Raw genomic sequence first — 21,361 nt, forward strand, 5'->3', positions numbered from 1 at the left:
CGCACGTGAGATACACCAACTCCAGTAGTGGTGAGTGGCGGTGGAGAGGGGGCCCGATATGGGAGGAGTTCTTTTTGTGTTTCCGAGAGAGGCTGCAAAGAGTAGAGGAGGACTGCTGCTCACCTGAGGTAGGTACACTCAGGTGGCAGTTGCCCTGTCGCGAGGCATACCGTGTTGGCGGCTCTTCGGGACTTCAATCCCCAGCTCACCGCTCCGTTCTGAACACTCCTCTCTACCCGATGTGTGTGTACCACGTGCGCGATGTCCTTTTCAAGTGCCGCAACCCTTATGGCTGGACGAGTTACTGTCCATAGATTAACGTGAAGGGACGACTGAACCGGAAAGTAGAATAACTTAAACTGTATCGAGGAATGACAAGCGATTCTTTACATTTGTCAAAATACCACTGCGGCTCGATTGAACTTTTCAGATTAGCTATAGTGATGGTGTTGTCTATGTTGATACTGTAATCGAAGTCAACTTGACAGTGGCTGTGTTAATGGGAACTAGAAGCAGTGCTCAGCTGTGTATTTAGTTTTTTTGTTTTTTTATTTTATCATCCTCAGCTTCTGGAAGTTACTGTTTTTTCAAAGTGAGCTATATACATCACAATTAGAAATTACAGTCTGGAACGTTCGAACCGAAGAACGGATTTAAAATGACTTTGAACCGGCCACCGTCTGGCCTCATCCACGATACCCAGCCACCTTCACTCATCGACAGATTCCTGTCAGCTGGATTAAATCATAACTAGTGTTCAAGCGTTGTACACGACCCGTGTAACAATGATGGGGGAACTAATTCGCGTGTCCGGAAGAGCTCCAGACGTCGCTGAATTCCTTCGGGAAGCTATGGTGTCCCAAAGATTTGCCGATGTTGCCCTCTGCTGTCCGGGTGGTCAGAGATTTCTAGCCCACCGCCTTGTACTTTCGGCTGCCAGCCCCTACCTTCAAGTGAGTTCTTCGTTCACAACATCTTACACATACCACCATGGTGCCATAGTTACAACGTTTTTATCATACGCTGCGCCAAATATAGTTTTTCTACTCCAATTTCAACGATCCTCAATCAAATTACACACGGAGAAATTCGTGAGTTGCGCCGATGGTTTGAGAAGAAGGTTTTGAACATGTGTAACTTATGTAAACCGGGAAGTCAGTTAAGCTGGTCACGTTTTTTTATTTACGCCGAATCTTTCCTGAGATGTCACCAAATCAAGTAGCTTGACTGATATACCAAACATTTTAGACGCGCAGCAACGTGGAACGAATAAGTTGACTCAACTCATTTGGTATTCGAGTACAACATTTTGCATAATTCAGGGCGTTCGACTGCTGCTGCAAGTATATCGGGTGATTGGACACATCTCGTTGAGCAGCAAATCAGTTTGAGACAAGTACAAGCTGTTTTGAATTCACATCAATCAATTCTGGATACCATCAGTTTCATGTGAGTGCTGAGGGTCCACCTTCTTCCAAACTCTAAATGCCACTGCGTTTGGACTTGTAGTTCTCCAAGACTCTCCATCGCTCTTTTTCTTTCTCTTTCATTACCCGTTCTGGCCAGTACACCACCTGATAGAATCTAGTTCCCTGAGGTGTCTAGTTATTGATACGTGACGTCTTCGCCAAACGTTATAGAAATTCGTTAGAAATCAATGTCAAGAGCTTGTAAGAATTCCGCATACATGACCACAGTGATTAAATTTCGATATTAACACTTCATCTGACGTCTAGTCAGAATATGAACCTACACATTTGACAGATCGATCATTTCACCTTCGTGTAAGAGATTAGCTTATACAACCGGTATCCAAGAGATCCGGAATAAAACAGTAAAAAATAGTGTTGAACATATCTGAACATCAGATATGTTCTTTCACTTCACCGCTTCTCGACTCGTTTTCCGGACCAATGTGCAAAGTCCAACGAAAAATCTTAGCACCTGACAGCAGCTTGGGATCTGATGACCTTAGGATTATCCGAAACAATACTCACTATTAGCCACACCTTAGTTCACCGCCAAAGGTGACGAACATTCCGTTCATATCAATTGCGCAGAACACTCTTATTGTTAGACGTCGACCGCATGAACCGGCTGTAAAACGGTTAATCGATGGATGACCACCGGGCCCCCATAAAGCGGTCCGTTTTATGGGGACGCAGCTTGACTCGACCACGTGCGACTTCATTCTTCACTGGTACTGACAATGAGCCCACAGTGGTCATCTCCATTCTGCACAGTTTTGACATTCAAGCCCATCACTCTATAGATTTTCACTATCATTTTCACTATACTCTGGCTATCAATGAAAATTGATAAGCGGTAATATATCGCGTGCTAAGTCTAAAAGGCGTATAAACCCTTTACTAGCTCAGCGATATCTTAATTCATCACCAGCTACCTCGCGTTTGAATACTGAATGAAAAAGTGCCAGTCACGTAGAGATGAGACTGCAGGTATAAAGCCGTGTTGATCCAAGCAATCATCTCATTCGCAACCGAATTTACGCACAGGCCTACAATCTGTGTATCAGTTTGAAAGAGCATAAAGTTCAGGAATGAATACTCCAACAGTACTATATTTATGTCAATTTGATAACTGGTTACAACCACCAATTAATACTTGCGTTCAATCGTCTGATTTGTTAGGCATTCTGTCAAACAGTCGTAACGGTAATTCTATCTGGAGAAAACTCTCTTCGCCCACTCAGAGTACAAATTATTATACACCTGCGTCATAGGTATAATAATATAAGGCGTATGCTTCACTTATCAGATGGGTCGAAACTTAAACAAAACTTGTGTTTAATAATCAGATACGAATATTTTTCACACTGTTTGTCACATGCTTCGTTCATTTTCATTCTTCTTTTTTTTCTAAATCTTATACACGGAGAAAATTTTACAGGGAAGTTTTCCGTACTGTATAGTAGTCATACGGTATACCTGCACTACGAGGATCTATACTTTGCCTGTACTCAGTGCGTGTAAAAAGTGTGATAGAAAAAATCTCCACAGTTCAGGTATAATATTTCGCGACTGCTATGAAGCATATATGATCCTCCCGTGTAAATGAATTTTCTCTGTGTATTAAGGCAATCGATAACCTGTCAGAAAACTATTCAAGTTCAGCAGTTAAAAATGGAAGATATTTTTTAATTAACAAGAATGTTCTACTCGCAATGGCTGCACCTCGTGCGGTCGTTAAATCGTTTTCCGATCGAGGAGTTCGATTTGGACGCCGATAAATTGAGTGAAGTTTCATTTATAGGCACGTTCTGTACACATACGGGTCTCACCTTTTGGAAGGATTAGTGTAACCGTTAATCGTGCTTCGAAATATTTCCAACCGAAGACCGAACAAAAAAGTGAGATCGATAGCATAAATCTTCCATACGTGGCTCACATTGTGATCGGTTGCTAAATGAACGCGGAACACAGTGAGCATGTGATGTGCCTATCGCATATTCGTGCAAGTCTCTCTCCAAAACTCGCAAGTCATTAGAACGCCTCTCCAGTTTTGGGGTCAGGTTGGGCAGTGGATATTGCTAGTTCGACATTGATGGGCTATGACTTACGAGGTACGTTACGAGACAGCATTTCAAAATTAATCACCAATAAATGGTACCCGAGTCTCAAATCAAGTTGCGGACGTTAGCGGTCAATTCGCCTAGACTTAGCCGATACCTAATTAACTGTAATCGTATTCATCAAACATTCATATGATACAATTAGGACAGCTTATGGTACAATTTTATTTTCATTCAGTCATAATTTGAATAATACATCATGCATGTGACTCGAAGTGTTGTTTGGGACTGTGCAGGTGTGCTCGAGCTAGAAGTCAATGAATGGACACGAAAGATTAGGATAGAAAGAAAAGAGAAATGATTGATTCGTTTATAGTCAAGATACAATGAAGTTCAAGTTGATATCATTCACCAACGAACCGTCTACTGAGAAAAAAAACATTAATTTGCATATTTGCAATAAATTTGAAGATACTTAATCGCTGAAATTTGGGCAATGGTTTCATCACAGTGTACTGAATTTCATATAATCGTAAATTTTTCATACCATGGATTTAACCAGGTGTGAAACAGTACTTGTCATCTGATGTCAATGACCACTCAATAACCTGTAGACGATAGCCAGCGCGGGATATTTATACGTATATTACTATACGTAGGCAAAGGATAAAAAGACAACAAAAAACCAATGCCAATGAAACTGGACAGAGCACCGTTAAACGGTCATATGTGCAATAACTTATCGTTCGAAATCAGCTACCAGCATCGAACTGTTCGCCACAGTCCATGTAACATTGACGGTCGTGCAAGGTTCAATGAACTTTATCAAAGAAAAGATCACGCGTGATATCTGGATACTTTCATTGTCAGCACGATATTGCCAATGACATATTTATATCTGCTTCAAAAGAGGGGATGATACCGCAAAATATAAATACTCGTGAAAGGCTGGTTAATTTATAGAGATCGTGTGACATATTCAATTAATGCAAATGCTAATTTTCGTCATGTGAAAGTAAAATCGACGAAGACCCAGCTGAAACGGTAAAAAATTGCAAATCACATGGTTAGTGAACACGTGTGTATTTATTCATAAACAAGGTCAGCATTTAACATTGTTTGTGTTTCGTGCAAAGTTGACAATAGGCTAAGAAACAGCTGTAAAAAATTTCACAGTCCACTGACACTTGATGTCACCGCGCATCACGATGGAATCGCCAATGTATAATTTACACTTCAAATCAAAACGATTATCCCGGTTTGTTGGGACACTTGGTTGCGTCTTCGTCGTAGAGGCCAGAAAAACGCCTGCAAACGATGACTGTGATTCATATTTATCTTATTCACCACGGAAAATTGTGAAAGTCAACAGAATAAAAAGCTTATGCCATATGCGTGATTCGATACGATGACTAATTAATTTTGGTGTCTACCGCACCTTATTTCATCAGATATAAATTGATTGCTTCCGTTTACCAAATACGCTATGCGTTTGTATGTGCAGTGAAAAAAAAAAATGCTTTCTATAATTACATGTCATTTTACTTGATTTCCCTAATTTTTTTAGTTGATTTATTATTTAATAATTTTACTATAATCAATGCAATGGTTGTTTGGTTTCCGAAATCCCGAAAATATTTAATTGGTTCAAATAATAACTTTTGAATTTGGGTAAATTTTAGTCGAACCAAGTGATTATTTCAGCGATTCAAAATACCTAAAATTATGTGAATACTCCTTAGAAGATATTTACGTGGTGTTAGAAAAGAAAAATCGAATCAAACAAACTTTGCATTGATCTTGGTAAATTTATTACATTTAGTCAGTCTTGTTTGAACTCAGAATTCGTTTTCCAGTGTATAATTCAAGCTAGACCACCAAGCTTGTGTCACCGAACGCCATTAATTATCCTCGCGTCGCTTATCGTGCACCTCTTTGTTATGCTCCGATGCATCCATACGGTAGTACTCGAGGGTGTTCGTTATTAAAGTAATTATTGTATCCTTGGACGGCTATCCCAAAGTCTGCGTGATACGGAATCAGAACAATGTTTGGCCAGTGCAGGTCGTTGCTATTATAGTGATGGCGATACCGTTTCAAAAACGATGCTTTGAACATCACGATATTCAATATCCAAATAATATTCAGGGCACAGTTTGATGTCCCATTTTAGAACTCATCGATCGAATCTAAGGTTGATTAATAGTCAATACGACGGACCCTGCGGCAAGAAACAAGATGAGCTTATTCAATGAAGACACGACGGTTATAGTAAAGAGCAGTTAAACGGTAATGAACTATGTGGTTTTATCAAACCATTTCAATAAGCCCATGCAATTTGCTACAGAGTGATTGAAAAAAGAATATTGTTTATAGACCGCTATTTAACTTACACGAACAGCTTTGGTGTGTTCACCTAGTATCATATACATATACATATATACCGAAACGTAGTCATCTTATTCAGATGGTGAGTTGTACAGGTACTCAAGTCTCACTCCAAATGTTTTAAAAACCCAAAATTTTCACTAACTTGATCAAATCTCATCTCATTTATATCAATTTTAACTTGAATACATGTCCGAGCGTCGATTACTAATCGAAAATTTTTATGGAGTAGTTTGACATTGGAGGTAATATCGAGCCGCTCAAGGGCTCGAAAGTATGTAATTTCGAAGTGATGATAAGAAGGTGAAAATTTACTGCACTCGTACTTACGATCTACTGTTCCAAAATTGTAGGTTATCATGCAACAGAAATCAGATTGAAAAAAAACGAAGTCGAGACTTTTATTTTAGAAATCTATCAGGCACACTAGCACCAAACCGAATGGTTTTCAATTTGCCAAGGTCAGGAATGACCGATAATTTATCTATACGCAGACGTTTGGTGGCTGCTTTCGAAATCAACGAACTTGTCCTTCAAGTTCGGACCGTCTGTTCTGGACGTTAGAGCAAAAACGGAGCACCTGAGAATCTCCCGCTGGGCTACCTTATGTTTTCAAATGGCTTCGGGGTGTTGCGTGAAATTATCCAATTTCAATTCACAGTTGGTTCTGGAACGTAGCGCACACATATTGGTCGAACCTATGAGGAATCGGTTTCATTTTAATGGGCGAACTGACAATGAGAATAAATATGGCATCTCCCCGCCTCTCGTGTCTAACATAACGTAACGTAAGCAAGTAAAGAATTGGTGTAACGGTTCCCTTTTCTCTGCGCTATTACAGCTATGTCACGTGGAGTGACGGGCGCGTTTAGTTGCCTTCGCCTATGATCACGCGAATAAAATTGATGAATGCAGAGGTTAACCGTACGAGCATTACGTAGGTATGGTTCCTAACCTACAGAAGGAAAAATACTTTCTACGGAAGTTTATTAAGAGCGCTGATTTTGTTTAATTTCTCGTTGTATATTTTACTGAGTTATCGTATGTGCGCATCGCTGACATTTGCTGGATCGTAAAAGTAGATTCGGATGAATACTAGCCTTTTGTATTCGAGTAACCCTTCGCCCCTGCTTTCGGATCCAGAGACCCCTGACCTCCATTTAGAAAGAATTCGATGGGAATAACGAAGCTGAGTTGCTGTAGTTTTGCCGACACGAAGGCAAGCCTAATATATCCGTCAAGCCAGTTTCCTCTGTAAAAGAAATACAGCAAAGAATAAAAATAAAAATACGATGAGACGACGATGAGAGAGAAGAAAAGAAACACCATGAGAAGTAAATACCCTGCTGTGAGCTACTTCATTATGATCGTGTAGCATGGTCCAAAGGCACGTACTATTGATGTGTATAATTAAATCGCCATATTTCTGTGCAGCGTTCGAATGCTTGCTCAGACACACTTGGTTCGCTTCTTTTTATTTTCTCATTGTTTATTTGTTGCTCTGTCGGTTAGCGCCTATACAAACTTGTATAAAAGGTGTAAAGTTACGCAACAAATGGCCGATGATCATGTACTGGGCTTTGCACATCACGGGCATGGATCCATACACTGTAGTAAGTATCATCGTACGTACGTACGTATGCACGTCAATAGACGTAAAACGCCACATCGTGACCGGACTATCATGCCCGTTGCTCTACGCAGAAGTCAGGTCTCAATAATATAATCTCCTGCATAATTCAGGAAAGTTGCAGCAATACGGTTATATCTCAGTCCCAGCATCTTTCCCACACGAGAATCTCTGCTCTCCGGTTCACCGTCTACAAGAACTATAACTGTATCCAGGCAATTCAGCGCGTTATTGACGTCGTTGTTAATGTGCCATTACTATGTTAGAACTCGGACGTTCGCCCAGCTATCACGATTCGAGTTTTCTTTCTTGCCTTTTTTTTCATCAAGTTGTCACATTTTACCACCACCAAATTTAACCCAGACCTCTTTAACGTCTCTACAACGCCGTAGTCTAAGATGGTATAAGCATGTGAGCAAAAAATGGTGTTATCCAAATATTTCGATGGTGGGCATAAAAAAATACGCAACCAAAAACGCATTAGTGTATGCTCAGGACGTCGTTAGGATCCATAAATCTTTCAAAGGCAAAACCCGCATCGTTACGTAGCGATTTCACAGTTTTTATGATGACCTTATTTCGTTTTTTCCTTTCCTCTTCCTTTTTTTCGCGGATTGACAATGAGAACCACGCGTTAGTGGCGAGCAGCGAGCTTATTAATGCATAGACACGCAATGCCAGATTGGTAAAAGTAAACATTAGGAGTAAGGTGAAGCATAACTAATCTGACTGTAATGTTTGCGTTATTTCACTACTCACATAAACTTGCATTTATTATTGGGGACTTACTCATGTTCTAATATCACCGTATACATTTCTGAAAGTTCGAAAATGCAAAATACTGTGTCCAAGGAATGACGATAACATTGCCGGCAGGATATGGTGAACGGTGACTTTTTACAAACGAATGATTGATAGATCAGGTTCATAAATCTCGGCTAAAGGATAGGGTCAAACCCTACCACCGTGGCAAACATGTAATCATCCACCATATCTAGCCTTAAGATTCGTGAAAAATTTGACAAACATCATGATATATACGGATTACAGGTAGGTGTAACGTGAGATTAAAATGGGTGTAACAAAAATAATCGCTGGGAGATAAATTAGAAGCTTGTCTGACATGCTGGCTTCAATTATAATACAGCTATAAGTTCCAGCAAAGACTGAGATGTCGTACTTCCTCGGGGCAAGTACTACAGCACATGGCACAAAACGCTAGCCAGATTTCAAGAGATCTATCAGTTTCACATTTAATGAGTTTAATAAGCATCCAAGAAGGAGAACGCCGGTCGGGGAAACGCAACCATTGAGCTTTGCGATTTACGGTAACTTATGGTCACCGTGGCAATGACCTGGCCTTTTACGATCATCGTCTCCCAACGGCAGTCTCGCTGATCTTCCGCAAGAAATTTGCTGCTCACAGAAGTTATTTATACATCGAAGATCGCTCATGATCATGTCGCTTCTTCATTGATCTAAAAGGCGAGATTTTCCGTATTTCTTACGGACATTTTCGAAAAGTAATTCTGCTCTCAGACCTGGCTTGTGGAAGAAATAAAACGAATTCCGTTTAGATCATTACTTTTTAACATCCCAAGACTGTGATTCTGATAAAACGTATGAAACGCTATATTAAAACATGAAATCGATCTCCATTTTTTTATATGCCGGTTGCTAGAGTTATATGATGATGAATGAATTCTTCCCGTACATTTCAATGCATGTTAAAACTGAGGACATCACTCGACCAGTTTCTGACGATTTATCTAAGGTAACGAAAGGTTTTTGACTGACAATTTAACTCGTGTTCTGTACAGGTAACCAAGTCTTTCAACGTGGGTTGAAGAACTAATAAATTGCCAACACCAATTGAATAAATCTTTGGTTAGATCGTGGTAGCCAGAATCTTTTGGCCCAATTTGTGGAAGTGTAAATGATGCCAGAAGAGCGTGGTATCCCCTAATTGAGCAGCCTGCAGTAGAGTTTACAGCGTCATATCGTTTCTATCAGGCTCTTTTTCCCGCATAAACAACACTCTTAATTATTTGAACCGTTGATTACCGTACGCGCACTTCCGTATATCATTAGGGTTCAAATCTCACCTTCAATAGCGGTCTTGGAACGAGTCACGCTCTGAACGATACACTATCTACAAATATATTACAATGTGGGACTTGTGTTTCTCTCTGGTGAAAATGATCTCTGTTTCTACTCTTTGACGACGGAACATCGATAACTAACAGAAATATCTCCTCAGTCCTCGCAGCTGGGGACACGGAAACTTTTGTCCCACATTTCCACGCTCACTTGGGTTGAGTAATCAGTACCTTCAGAGATGTTGTTCTCATTTGACAACAAAGTGCAAAGAATCAACCTAACTTGCATTTTTTCGTTCACACTACGTCTAGAGCCTCATCTTCTGCGGCGACAGCAAATTATCCTTTTTTTCGGAGTGAAGCAACGACATTATTGAATCATCCTTCAGAGCCTCCATGTATTGGCAGATGTAACCGATTTGTAAATGTACCGGTCCAGACCTAGCGTAACCGAATTCGATTTAACGGATCCCTGATCCTCGTAATACGAAAAAGGAATGTCCATTGCCTGGACTCAAGGGTTCTTTATCCTTAACTCTTCAACAGGCCAGCATGGAACCACAGTACAAAAGCCGTTGGGTATGCCAAAAGCGAAACGAGAAAACGATATACATGTAAGTTTGTCGTGTCCTCGGATTTATAGTTCGAGATATAATCTGTGAGCATGCGGTGACTGCATCGCATACAGATGTTAAATCTAGTACATTTTTCTCACGAGAAATGTACATGCGCATCTGAGAAGATGGAAACAAAAACAATAACTGAAAGATAAAAAATTATAATTCAACATCAAAGACGGTAGCGTTTGCTGCAAGAACGACGCACCTCCCGCCGCGCCGATCTATTCGCAGACTCTAATTGTAAATAGCTCGAGACATTTCTTCCCGGAACAATTTTTCATTCTTTCGAGCACCTTCCGCTGCTTTATTAGATTAAAGACTGTAGACTATATCGTGCCAAAAAATCGGTCGCTACTTTTTTATTACCATAAACCATGCAGCAATGCAATATGCATGCTTGTATGTTGTTCGTTCGATCGATCGGCAACATCGGGCTGATTTATAATGCATTAAAAAAACGATGTGTGATTTAACATCGCATTCTCTGTTTCAGGAGGTCTTGCTAGCGCACAGCAAATCGGCAGGATTGTGCGAGCCAATAACAGTAATACTGGCCGAAGTGGAAGGACCTGAATTGGCGGCAATTTTGGGTCTGATCTACACGGGAAACGCGGCCATAGCGAGACCGAGATTAGACGCGTTTTTGAGGGCGGCGCAAACGCTTCGCGTCAACCTCCCTCCGCTGCCGGAAATGATGACGTGCACGGATGACTGTAAACCGGAAGATATAAAAGACGTGAAGTTGAACACGACTTATCTTCAATGTCATCAATACCCTCTGCTTTCGTACAGAGACTGGTTTCAGCAACACGAAACGAATATCCACTCGTACAACTCCTTATACGATGCGGGGCGTCACCGCTACGTCAAGTCCCACGAGGTTTCGGAAAACCCGAAAATCTACCCTCCTCAAGATTCCAAGATAGAAACAAACCACCCAAAAAGTCCAGACGTTCGCAGTGAAAACTTCGCATCGAAACGACCGGACAAACCAGACGCGCAACTCGATACGAGATACGGCTTGGACCCGAAGCTCGACCTTGAGTCAATTCAGAAAAGGAACGGGCAATCCGAAGTAGAGAAGATGTCACCCGCCATGACAGGCTCGCCGAAAGGACATCCGGAAGCCGTTGTCAGGCCGGCGGACGGCTGTCCAGCAGAAGCGACTGCCATGAACCTGTGCAAGATATCGAGGAACACTGATGTGCACCAAGTCCTAACTGAAGTTGACGATAATGTCCGAGCTTCCAGGTTTGGAGAACGACTTACGGGTGTTGAAAACGTGGCGAATTGTTCGACCAATTATACGACGGCAAAAGGATCCTTCACGACAACTGACCGGCAGGTGACACGCTCAACGCAATTGACTGACACGAGGAGAGTTTCGTTGCACGGTGAAAAAGATAGACCATCGTTCCCGATGTCAGGTGAAAAAAGTCACGGATCTCCGAGTAAAAATTTGGAGAGCTTGTTCGATCTCAGGGTCCCTTCGTTGCATGAATCCGGACATGCGGAGTCTCCGACCATCGGGAAGTTTGGCTACGTTCCAGGTGAACAAGGCACCGTATGCAGAGATGCCTGTTGCAAGTGGAGACCACCCAGGAAACACGTGGCTAATCACGTCACGGCTTCCCCGTGGCGGCAACTGACAAGACCCCATCATTCCCCGAAGATACAACCGATAGTGATGGTTCAGAATCATACTGGCAATTGTGTAAGTTTATATTACATGCTTTCTTTGTATATGCTATTCAATTTTTCATGCTTCAGGCATTTCTATGCTCGTAAATCCATGGAAGCGTTCAACGTAATTTTAGCAATTTTCAGTAAAATTGAATATCCCTGCACGAGGTAATAAACTTTGCCAATGTTGTTTTTTACTGCTCTTGAAAAGTTCGTTTCTTTTGTTAACTGTTTGCGATGGGGAGATACATAGCTAGTATAGATCGTTAGATACTGGTGAGAACAGACGCTCTACGTAGTAGGTACTACTGGTACAATTCATTGTGAAGTTTAGGGACACGCTAAAGGTTTCCCATGCCTGAAATAATGATGCAGGGACGCAAGACGAAAGGATTCATCGGCGTTATCTGAGACGATCCCTACATTCGTTTCTATTTTGTTATAATTAACTTATTTTGTAGGTACTGTAGTTTCACATATTTCGTTTGACACGCAGGTCTCGAATTAATCCCTTATAACCTTAGCTAACCAATTTCGATACTTCCATAGTTGTCGTACACACTTAATTCTCATGTATTCATCGGCTTCGGATTTCAATATCGTGATGTGAAAAAGTCAAACGGTCGGTAAACCACTGTGTGTTTCTTGAAAAGGTATCCAAGGAGCTCAAATTGGAAACAAGCGTAAAATCGGTTCCAGCCATACGATAAAATTATCAATTATCTATTAGCCACGGCCTTTGCTCTGACCAATGAAATTCACGATAGAAATAAGAGACTGCAAGTTAAAACTTATAAGAGACATCATCAAAGTTCATCTCGCAGTTTCCTTCAACAAAAAAGTAGGTATACAATCGTTCAGCACGAAATCTGTAATTCTTAGTGCGATCGTACGAATGTTGAAATCTATTCTTGCTGATGTTTCTAGGCGGTGAGCGCGAGGTTAACCAAAAAACGATAATCCGCCACTGTAAAACCAAACATGAATGTGTATGGAATATTAATAAGTATTAAATACTGTGCCCATTGTATCATTGTCGTTCGAGAAATAATTGGAATTCAGTAGCTAATATAAAAAGAAGTAGTAGGAAAAAGAAGAAGAAAAAAACACATTGATCAATGACAATGAAATGGTGGCTACTAAATTCGTTTGAATAATAACCATTTGTCATATGCTAGATTGTATATAACTCTGTTCGCGAAAGACAGAGAATCGCCGCGTGACTCGTACGCATGCATCACTCGGTGTGCGAGTACCGACCATGATGAAGTGCACAGCCAGTCAGCTATTGTGTGCCATGGGCAATGAATAAATTACAATAATTCATGCGAGTCAATTAAGTGCGCACAGAGCCAAGCGTCTGGTGCAACAAGATATGACGTATACCCACACAGTGCGTTGCGTTCTTCCGTTTTTACTTGTTAGGAATTACACTACCAGACCGTATAACGTTATATGTGACTTCAGGGATAATTTGTTGGAATGAGCATTAAAATTACGTGAGATTGATTTGCGTTAACGAGGCGGAGATATGTAATACCTTAATTCTTGGTAATCAGTTATAATCCGTACAAACGGCTTTCCTTTTATTACTTTCGCCAAGGCAATAATTTTCAAAGACTCCAAAAAGTAGTCAATTCACTGGAAGGGAATCCATCAACCGAAATACTGAATCCTGGCTTGTTATGAGGTTTTTTTTTATCAACGATGGTGAATTCACGTCGATGGTTAATGGAGTAATTACATCACTCTTGCTGGTTTGTCGCCATACCTTTAGACTACTTGGCATTTCCCTTATGAAATGCGCATGCAAACTACAATAATTTTCAGTAGCTCGACTGATCGCGTATAAGCAGTAAAATACACAGACGTAAGGTTTGTGGTAAATTAATGTGCAAATTTGGAAAATTTGCTAAACTTCACACATAAATTTTATTCGAATCGTTAAAATCACATCATTATTCATACAAGTTAACGATGTAATCTCTTAACCCGATTTAATAATTGGGTTAAACATATACTTGCACTAGAAATGTGTGCAGTAATTTGAGCAACGTTTTCTACGGTTCACGTTTAAAACATCATTTTGCAAGCGGTAGTAATTTCTGTTGTTTCCAGTTATATTGATAAATCAAGGCGTGTTTGTCTTTCTCTCTAATAGTAACTATTCCCACGTGTAAAAGTATTAAACTAAATGCGGTCACAGGCATTTAAAAACTATGTATATATGGTTTCTGCACTTGTACAAAACGTTTGAAAATTGACGATTTAAATACGCTTATACCTGCGGGTATTTTATCGGTTTTGGAAATGACGTGATAGATTGACTTGTAAGTACTTTCTGTGTAAAAAAAAAAAATTGGGCTCTCACAGAACCATATTTGCGATCAATTCGCATCGGCTAAAGTGAATAATAATCCTTTCTGGAAAGATGGCCATAAAAAAATGGAATAGAACTTTTAAAAAAGCATTAAACCAATATAATCCGAAGCTGAAAACTATTCTAGACACTTTTGAATCATGTCAGGCTGTCTATATACCTTTACAACTTTGCAAGCACTGACTATCATTTTTGTAACTTCAGTGCGGCTGTAGTGTGTATTTATGGGGGTTTTCTCACTTTCGAATTATGAAACGCTTGCGGTTACCGAAAAACTTGGTTACTCTACGATTATCGGTTTGCAACCAGAGAAGCGTGGCTACAAGTTTTTACAGCTTCATCGTCAACACCTCTTCAGCTGTTATACACGACCATTTCAAGTAGTCGATGGTAAACAAACGTCTTGTCAGATTCCTTATTGAACGCGAAATTGTAAAATGCAAATTTAAACATGCGATGAAGAGAGTGGTTATCAGTTGTAAATGAAATTGATACGGCTTGAAGAGTCGGTGGCATGAAGTCTTCTCACAGAATATATGGCACTGGTACAACCATCAAACTTATGCTGCGTTATAGACATGTTCTTTTACATAAAAATCCATGCGAGCATTATACACATCGTGTTATTCATACCGAAGTACAAGACAAAATGAAAGTCGTGTATTAAATACAGCATAAATGTTGTCTACGCAAAAAGTGATAACGGTATCAAAACGAGATATACGGTATGGTTGTAAAACAGCTTTAGAAATGAAATACTCTCTGGCGAAACCAGAATCGTCGACTTAAATTATTTTATATATTTGAAATTCCAATGAGCTACACCGCTATCCTGAAAATTATCATTAATATGCATTCCCACAATTTAAGTGCTCAATATTCGTATATGGTCTTAAAATATGTCAACGATTAAGAGTTCACCCCGAGTTCTGAAAAGAGTTAAAAATCAGACGCTGCTGGCAACCTGGTAGGTCGAGCTCGATCCAACCAAAGTTATGATTAAGTTATCAACATACGGTCAAAGTGATGATTGAAATTCACTAAATATAGCACCTAAGTTATTTCTCCTGCAAGAGGCATTAAATCTAACCCAGGTAACAGGTTACCATACACCTGTTCCCGATCAGGCGGGTCACCTACGAGTGGCTTGGTGAGAAAGACCACGCAGGTTGGATAACTGATTGTGAGTTAACCTAACCGTTAGGGCGACCCTGAGGAACTTGTCTTGGTGCAATTCACGCGATTAAGAAAGGTACGGAGTCGCCTCCAGCGAAAACTAGAATACGACATACGAAGAAGAGCTGCTCCCCAGTTCCGTGCATGCTCGTATAAACGGTTACCCATGTTTCTAAGGTCAGCAGTCATTCGTACTTGCAGTAGTTCAACCGGAGTAAAAAGGGGATTCGAAGCTCAAGCGAAGCTGGTAGCTGAACTTCCAGGAATGAGTAAACGGTACATACTTTGAGAGATATTTGCAGACTGTAGTAAGAGGTATGTAGAGTCGTCGTTAATGACTTCCAAATGTGATTAATTTCCGAATTCTTCAAACATTCGAGGAGTACTCTCGAGGTGTGGCGATGTAAATATCACGTGCCTATACCGCAGGGCATCAGACTCGGACTCCCGCATGGTAAGTATCAAAGTATATTGCCGTGGTCTAAGCTGTTTGACTAGTAGATAGGTAACATCGTTGATTATTTGGCTGTAATATATGGTTCACGGTCAGTGCCAAGAAGACGAAGTCACATTAGCTCATGACCTTATTACAGGTTATGCACAGTGAACGGATAGAATAGTGACTAGGTAAATTAGATGAAGTTTTGAGGTAGTCACGCGAGGAATTATCGGGCGCCACAATCTGAACGCCAGGGGCTGAATCAGATAACGTATGACCATGCCTCTGACAGCAGATATTCATAAAAGTAATCCACGTGGAACACAGACGCTGCTGTGTGGACCGGTAAAGATAGAACGCTACTCGCGATCATCGTACGCAAGTAAGATAAAAATGTAACTATCGGCCGATGACTTTTATGTTATTTTGAAAATCAGAAGATTTTAATACTGACGAAACTTTAAAAACCTTTTGGTGGATTACCGTTCGTTGACATTGTTTTCCAAAGCAGCTTTCTAATGCGAAACATGTTAACACACAGATCTGACCGTTTAGTTCGGTACTGAAAGAATCCAATTAAAGTACCGGGACGATATACAGTCGTCACCAAATATAATTTTCATTTTTGTAAAAAAATTCTTTTCATCCGTCCACAAGTTACCAAGAGTCTGTCGCGATCTTGTGATCGACTTTCATATCCTTGAGGTCTGATAAAGAAAAAAACGTTCGAGACGTATAAAAACGATTCCCGCTTCGAAAGATGAAATGTAATGGGTTGTCAGGTCTTGGTAAAGTGCTGTCGAATGATAATTAAGAATCTAGCTGATGGATGGTAACTGTTTTAGTTGACTATGCAAAATCGTTGGGCGTTGGTTGACTGTAACGTTTCATCTGGCATCGATTATACCTAGTTATTATCGAATAATTAGCAGGAAGTAGTTTCGAAATGACTTGTAGTCTCATTAGAATCACTATGCCACTGATTCTTCCTTAACCCTGTACGGATCATATATTTTTCCATGGCACCCAGGCTTTTACGGTTCGTTTTCCTCCTGCCGCTTAAATCTCACGTATTTGGGGAGAAAAAAATCTGAAAAAATTCTGAAATACCCTACATTGATTCTACTTTAAGGTTTCATAGTTGTTATAGTCGTCACATTGGTTTTATTTTTTAATAAAACGTTTTAAACAGCAAGGTTTTCGAATACAATACTTTACATTGGGTCGAAAAGACCCATATGATCCGCGTAGGGTTAAGAGTATAAATGGACTCAAAAAAAAACTCGTTTGATGATTCGGAAATAAAATCAACTATCATAATTAGAATTTGCGCGTGACGTTACATGATTTGTAATAACTAAATTAGTCGGTTAGTCAAGTAAACCAATGAAAATGTTACCGATGATTTGTGGCTCCATCTTAACGTTAATTTTTTCTGACCACCCAGTTTTTATATTCCGTTATTTGAATCGCAGAGAGTATAACATCCGCCCACGATATATTTCAGATACCTACTTGATGACCACCTGAGTAGGTTGACGTAATTCAGACTTCGGAATAACAAAGTATTATACCCATTATGGTTCAGCGCCGTGGCTAATCATTGAATAATCACCTCCCGCATCATGGTAACGCTTATTCATAAATCTCGTTTGTCCTAGAAAATGCTATCATCAATGCTACTATAAAAATTCCAAGGTGCTAATCAGATTCACTGTGATCAGTGTTTATCAAGGTGTGCTTTATACCGCGTGCCCCTGCTTACTTGTAGCAATTACCATTAGACTCACACTTCTCTCAGAGCTGGTTAACGCATTCACGTTAATTAATAATCGAAATTTCTGAAGACCTCGAAATGCGAAAAGGATTTCTTTGATAGAGATGTTTGGGAGATTGAAACGTAAACAATTACTTATGCCTACAAAGTAGTATACATATACGATAGATGTAGTAACCGACCATATAAGTAAGCAAGCATTTGGGTTAACACAGTGAAAACCTGTGTAGGTTTGCATAAGTGTTATAGGTTATAGGCCTGTATAAGAGGTATAATTGAGTGCTCTTCAACGAAAACTGAACTGCAGTGCTTGGCACAGTTGTGAGTGCACAACATTCATTCATGGAATTTTTCAGTATGAAAACGGAGGAAGAAAAAACAGTTAGTTCGACGAAAGAGGCACGCTAGACCGGTTAGGTCAAAGAGAAGACCTGGGCGGTGAAAAACTATGCCTAATCTCTACGCATCAATTCTATTCAAACGGTTAACGGTACTTGTCTTACGGGAGATCCTCTGCACTGTAAATTCGGAACCAGTAGTAGTGTTCTGAGTATTTTGTTTCTCGGCGTCTCTCCTTTCTACTATCAATTATGGTAATGTCATGTTTTAGGAGCCAAATGGAAGATTGCAGCGGCTCTTGTCGTCGGAGGTAACCCGAATAGAACCAGCAATACCTCCAGGATGTCAGCCCGTCGTAAACGATCAGTACCCTAGGCCGGTTGAGAGCACCAACGGGTTTCCAGCTTTTGAGGTTCCTAACACTACGAATATCCCGTATCCGAACGAAATCGAGCTGCTGCGATTGAAAGAGAGGAAATTGGAGGAATTCTACAGAGCGCAAATGCTCTTCCCTGGCCCTCAGCCAATCAGACCGTCTCCGGTCAGTTTCGGGGTCAACCCGACTTACTACCAGAATCAAAACTCTCCATCTACGCTGCCGCCTCCATGTGTTCCCATACATCCCACCCCAGTGCCAGGTCTCACAGCCGGGATTCCCATCACCCTACCAACCGTCCAACCCCGTCCAACCGTCGAAGTTAGTCAAACTTCTCTACCACCCAACGGTAAACCGGAACTATCTCATCCGGTCAGCCGGCTTTGCGATTCCATGAGGGACAACGAACCGCAAACTAATCACTCCACAAATTTAACCATGAGCGTTGAAGAGGAACCACGAACCTTCTGCACTCTGGGAGAAAAGATCAGCAATTCGATTGATCAAAGTGACTCGAATAATAACAATCCCTCGGTCGCTGACGGAGGACAAGGTCGCGGTATTACGGAATCCCAGCTTACCGTCGACGATCACCGCTGCGAACAGTGCGGAAAAACCTTTGTCACGAGAGCCTCTTTGAAAGTGAGTTTGATAAATTGATAAAGTGAACCCATATGCACGGGCAGCAGTCAATGGTAGTAGCTCTTGTTGTCAGTCGCGTATTCAGCCTTCGGAAGGCGAATCGAATCCATTCAATTATGAAAATATGAATTTGTCGATAGTTAAGGGTATACGAGGTGTGTCGACTGCTATGCTAAGTAAGAGCGCAATTCTTTTATAGCCGCTTGAAATGTTTACCGACGGGACACATATTTTCTGCTGTTTCTAAGACGTCTATCATCTGAGTATACACACCGTACGTGGTGAAATTTTCAACGATTCTCTCTCTGTCCATTATTCCCCCATCTGACGAACAAAGCACTTGTGTGTTATCGCGTGATGACTATAGGAGCCTGCTCATTGCCTGTTTCAGGTTCACGCACGTACCCACTCCGGCGAGAAACCTTTCCAGTGTTCGGACTGCGGCAAGCAGTTCTCCCAGCTGCGCAACTATAAATATCATCGTAGCGTCCACGAGGGCACCAGAGAGTTCGCAGCAACTTGCCCCGAGTGCGGAAAGTACTTTAACGATAGAGGATACTTGAGTTCGCATATGAAAATCCATAGGAATCGTAAGGAGTACGCGTGCGGTGAATGCGGGAAGAGCTTCAATCAGAGAGTGGCGTACAACATGCACGTGAGGATTCACACGGGCGTGAAGCCACACCAATGTGAGCAGTGTGGCAAAGCCTTCTCGAGGAAAATGCTATTGAAACAACACTTGCGCACTCACTCCGGGGAGAGACCGTACCAGTGTCAAGTTTGTCACAAGGCCTTCGCCGACAGGTCCAACATGACCTTGCACACCAGATTGCACTCCGGACTGAAGCCTTACCAATGCACCCTGTGCTCCAAAGCGTTCACCAAGAAGCATCACCTCAAAACTCACCTGAATTACCACACCGGTACCAAACCGTATTCATGTCCGAACTGCGGCCTCAGGTTTTCGCAGAGCAGCAACATGCGGACGCACTTCAAAAAGTGCGCGGTAAATAATCCGAATTCTAATCAAGTCAGTCCCACCGCCGACGGAGGTGCTGGTCAAAGTTCACGGGAAATCAAATCAGCTCTCACTACCTTAAATGGCGTCGATCCAAGAACGCCATCAGCCGATCTTACACCGCCTAACTCTGACCAAGAATCTAGCGTCCTAACACCGTTATCCTCTAGGAGCTTACCGTTAGAGATTACTTAAACGTAGTGATTTTTGAAAACGGTGATTGATCTTACATCGTGGTTTACGGTACTCCTTTGAAATCCGCAATCCAGTTTCAACATCCGTCCTAAATCATTTTATAGGTATACTTGTTTGAAAATAATAGGAATTGTATGTATATGTAACATACAAAAATTAGGTAGATATTTCATTATCATGACCGCGAGTAATCCTACTACATGTACGAGCGGGACAATGAAGAGATCGAAATTCGAGAATCACCTTCGATTTCAAATTACCGTAAGGAAGGTCATGAGTCATAAATTTCGTCTCAGTGTCGCCTTCTCAACACGATGCTCGCGTTTCTCGATAACTCACTTTCTCACAGTTCGTATGGTAAGATATCACGATAAACTCACGCCTGCAAGCTGTGAGCATGATCCGATTGATGCAATATTCTTTTCTTTGATGTGTCTTCGAAAGTCAGATTCACAAAGTCAAAATTAACTTTACCTAGAGATACGTTACAAATTTAACTATATCTTCAGAGTATGATTCACGGGTTGCGAAAAATTTACCCGATTCCTGCAACATAGGAGGCTATTTATTATGTATGTCACGTTACTGGGAATCACAAAACGTAACGATAATTACACAGACATGTTCGGCACATCGTTTCGAATCAACGATATGACGATTATTTAAATTATAGATATATACTAATATATATATATATTACCATGTACAGTCCGTGTATAAGTATAGCTGTAAGATGTATGAATTGTGCAAATTATGTAATATATTATATTCCAAGCAAATTTTAATATATTTCAATCAAACCATCCACACAGACGTTTCATACGCAACGTTGATAATAAAAAAAAGTTTATTTCAAAAAAGATAATCAAACAATATACATCCACAAACGGAGATTCCCGTTCATCCCGATCCTCAAGATTGTAGGTTAATCTAATAGTTTTTTTTTTATATCATAAATAATTGTACAAGTCAAGGTAAGAGAAACGTAAATATAAGTTAGTAATCAATTTCGAGAAGGTTTAGAACGGAGTACCAACAAGATGAGATCATGTTACAGTACCCTGCAC

General features: G+C 40.7%; 1 protein-coding gene across 1 annotated transcript; it reads left to right on the forward strand.

The window, feature by feature from the left end:
• The first annotated feature begins 9 nt into the window (after positions 1-9).
• Positions 10-21,125, forward strand: LOC124413997. Its single transcript, XM_046894846.1, has 4 exons — positions 10-953; positions 10,763-11,983; positions 18,335-19,081; positions 19,473-21,125. The coding sequence occupies exons 1-4, from the start codon at positions 786-788 to the stop codon at positions 20,292-20,294; spliced, it is 2,958 nt and encodes a 985-aa protein (XP_046750802.1). The 5' UTR covers positions 10-785; the 3' UTR covers positions 20,295-21,125.
• Positions 21,126-21,361: the final 236 nt, after the last annotated feature.

Source organism: Diprion similis, chromosome 2, assembly GCF_021155765.1.
Source record: "Diprion similis isolate iyDipSimi1 chromosome 2, iyDipSimi1.1, whole genome shotgun sequence".
In the NCBI taxonomy this organism is placed as follows: domain Eukaryota; kingdom Metazoa; phylum Arthropoda; class Insecta; order Hymenoptera; family Diprionidae; genus Diprion; species Diprion similis.

Bases quoted from the DNA above. Each gene is read 5' to 3' on its own strand.
- LOC124413997 (XM_046894846.1), top strand. From the start codon at position 786: ATGATGGGGGAACTAATTCGCGTGTCCGGAAGAGCTCCAGACGTCGCT. The intron at 954-10,762 runs GTGAGTTCTTCG...TCTCTGTTTCAG, and splicing joins CTGCCAGCCCCTACCTTCAA to GAGGTCTTGCTAGCGCACAG. The intron at 11,984-18,334 runs GTAAGTTTATAT...GTCATGTTTTAG, and splicing joins AGAATCATACTGGCAATTGT to GAGCCAAATGGAAGATTGCA.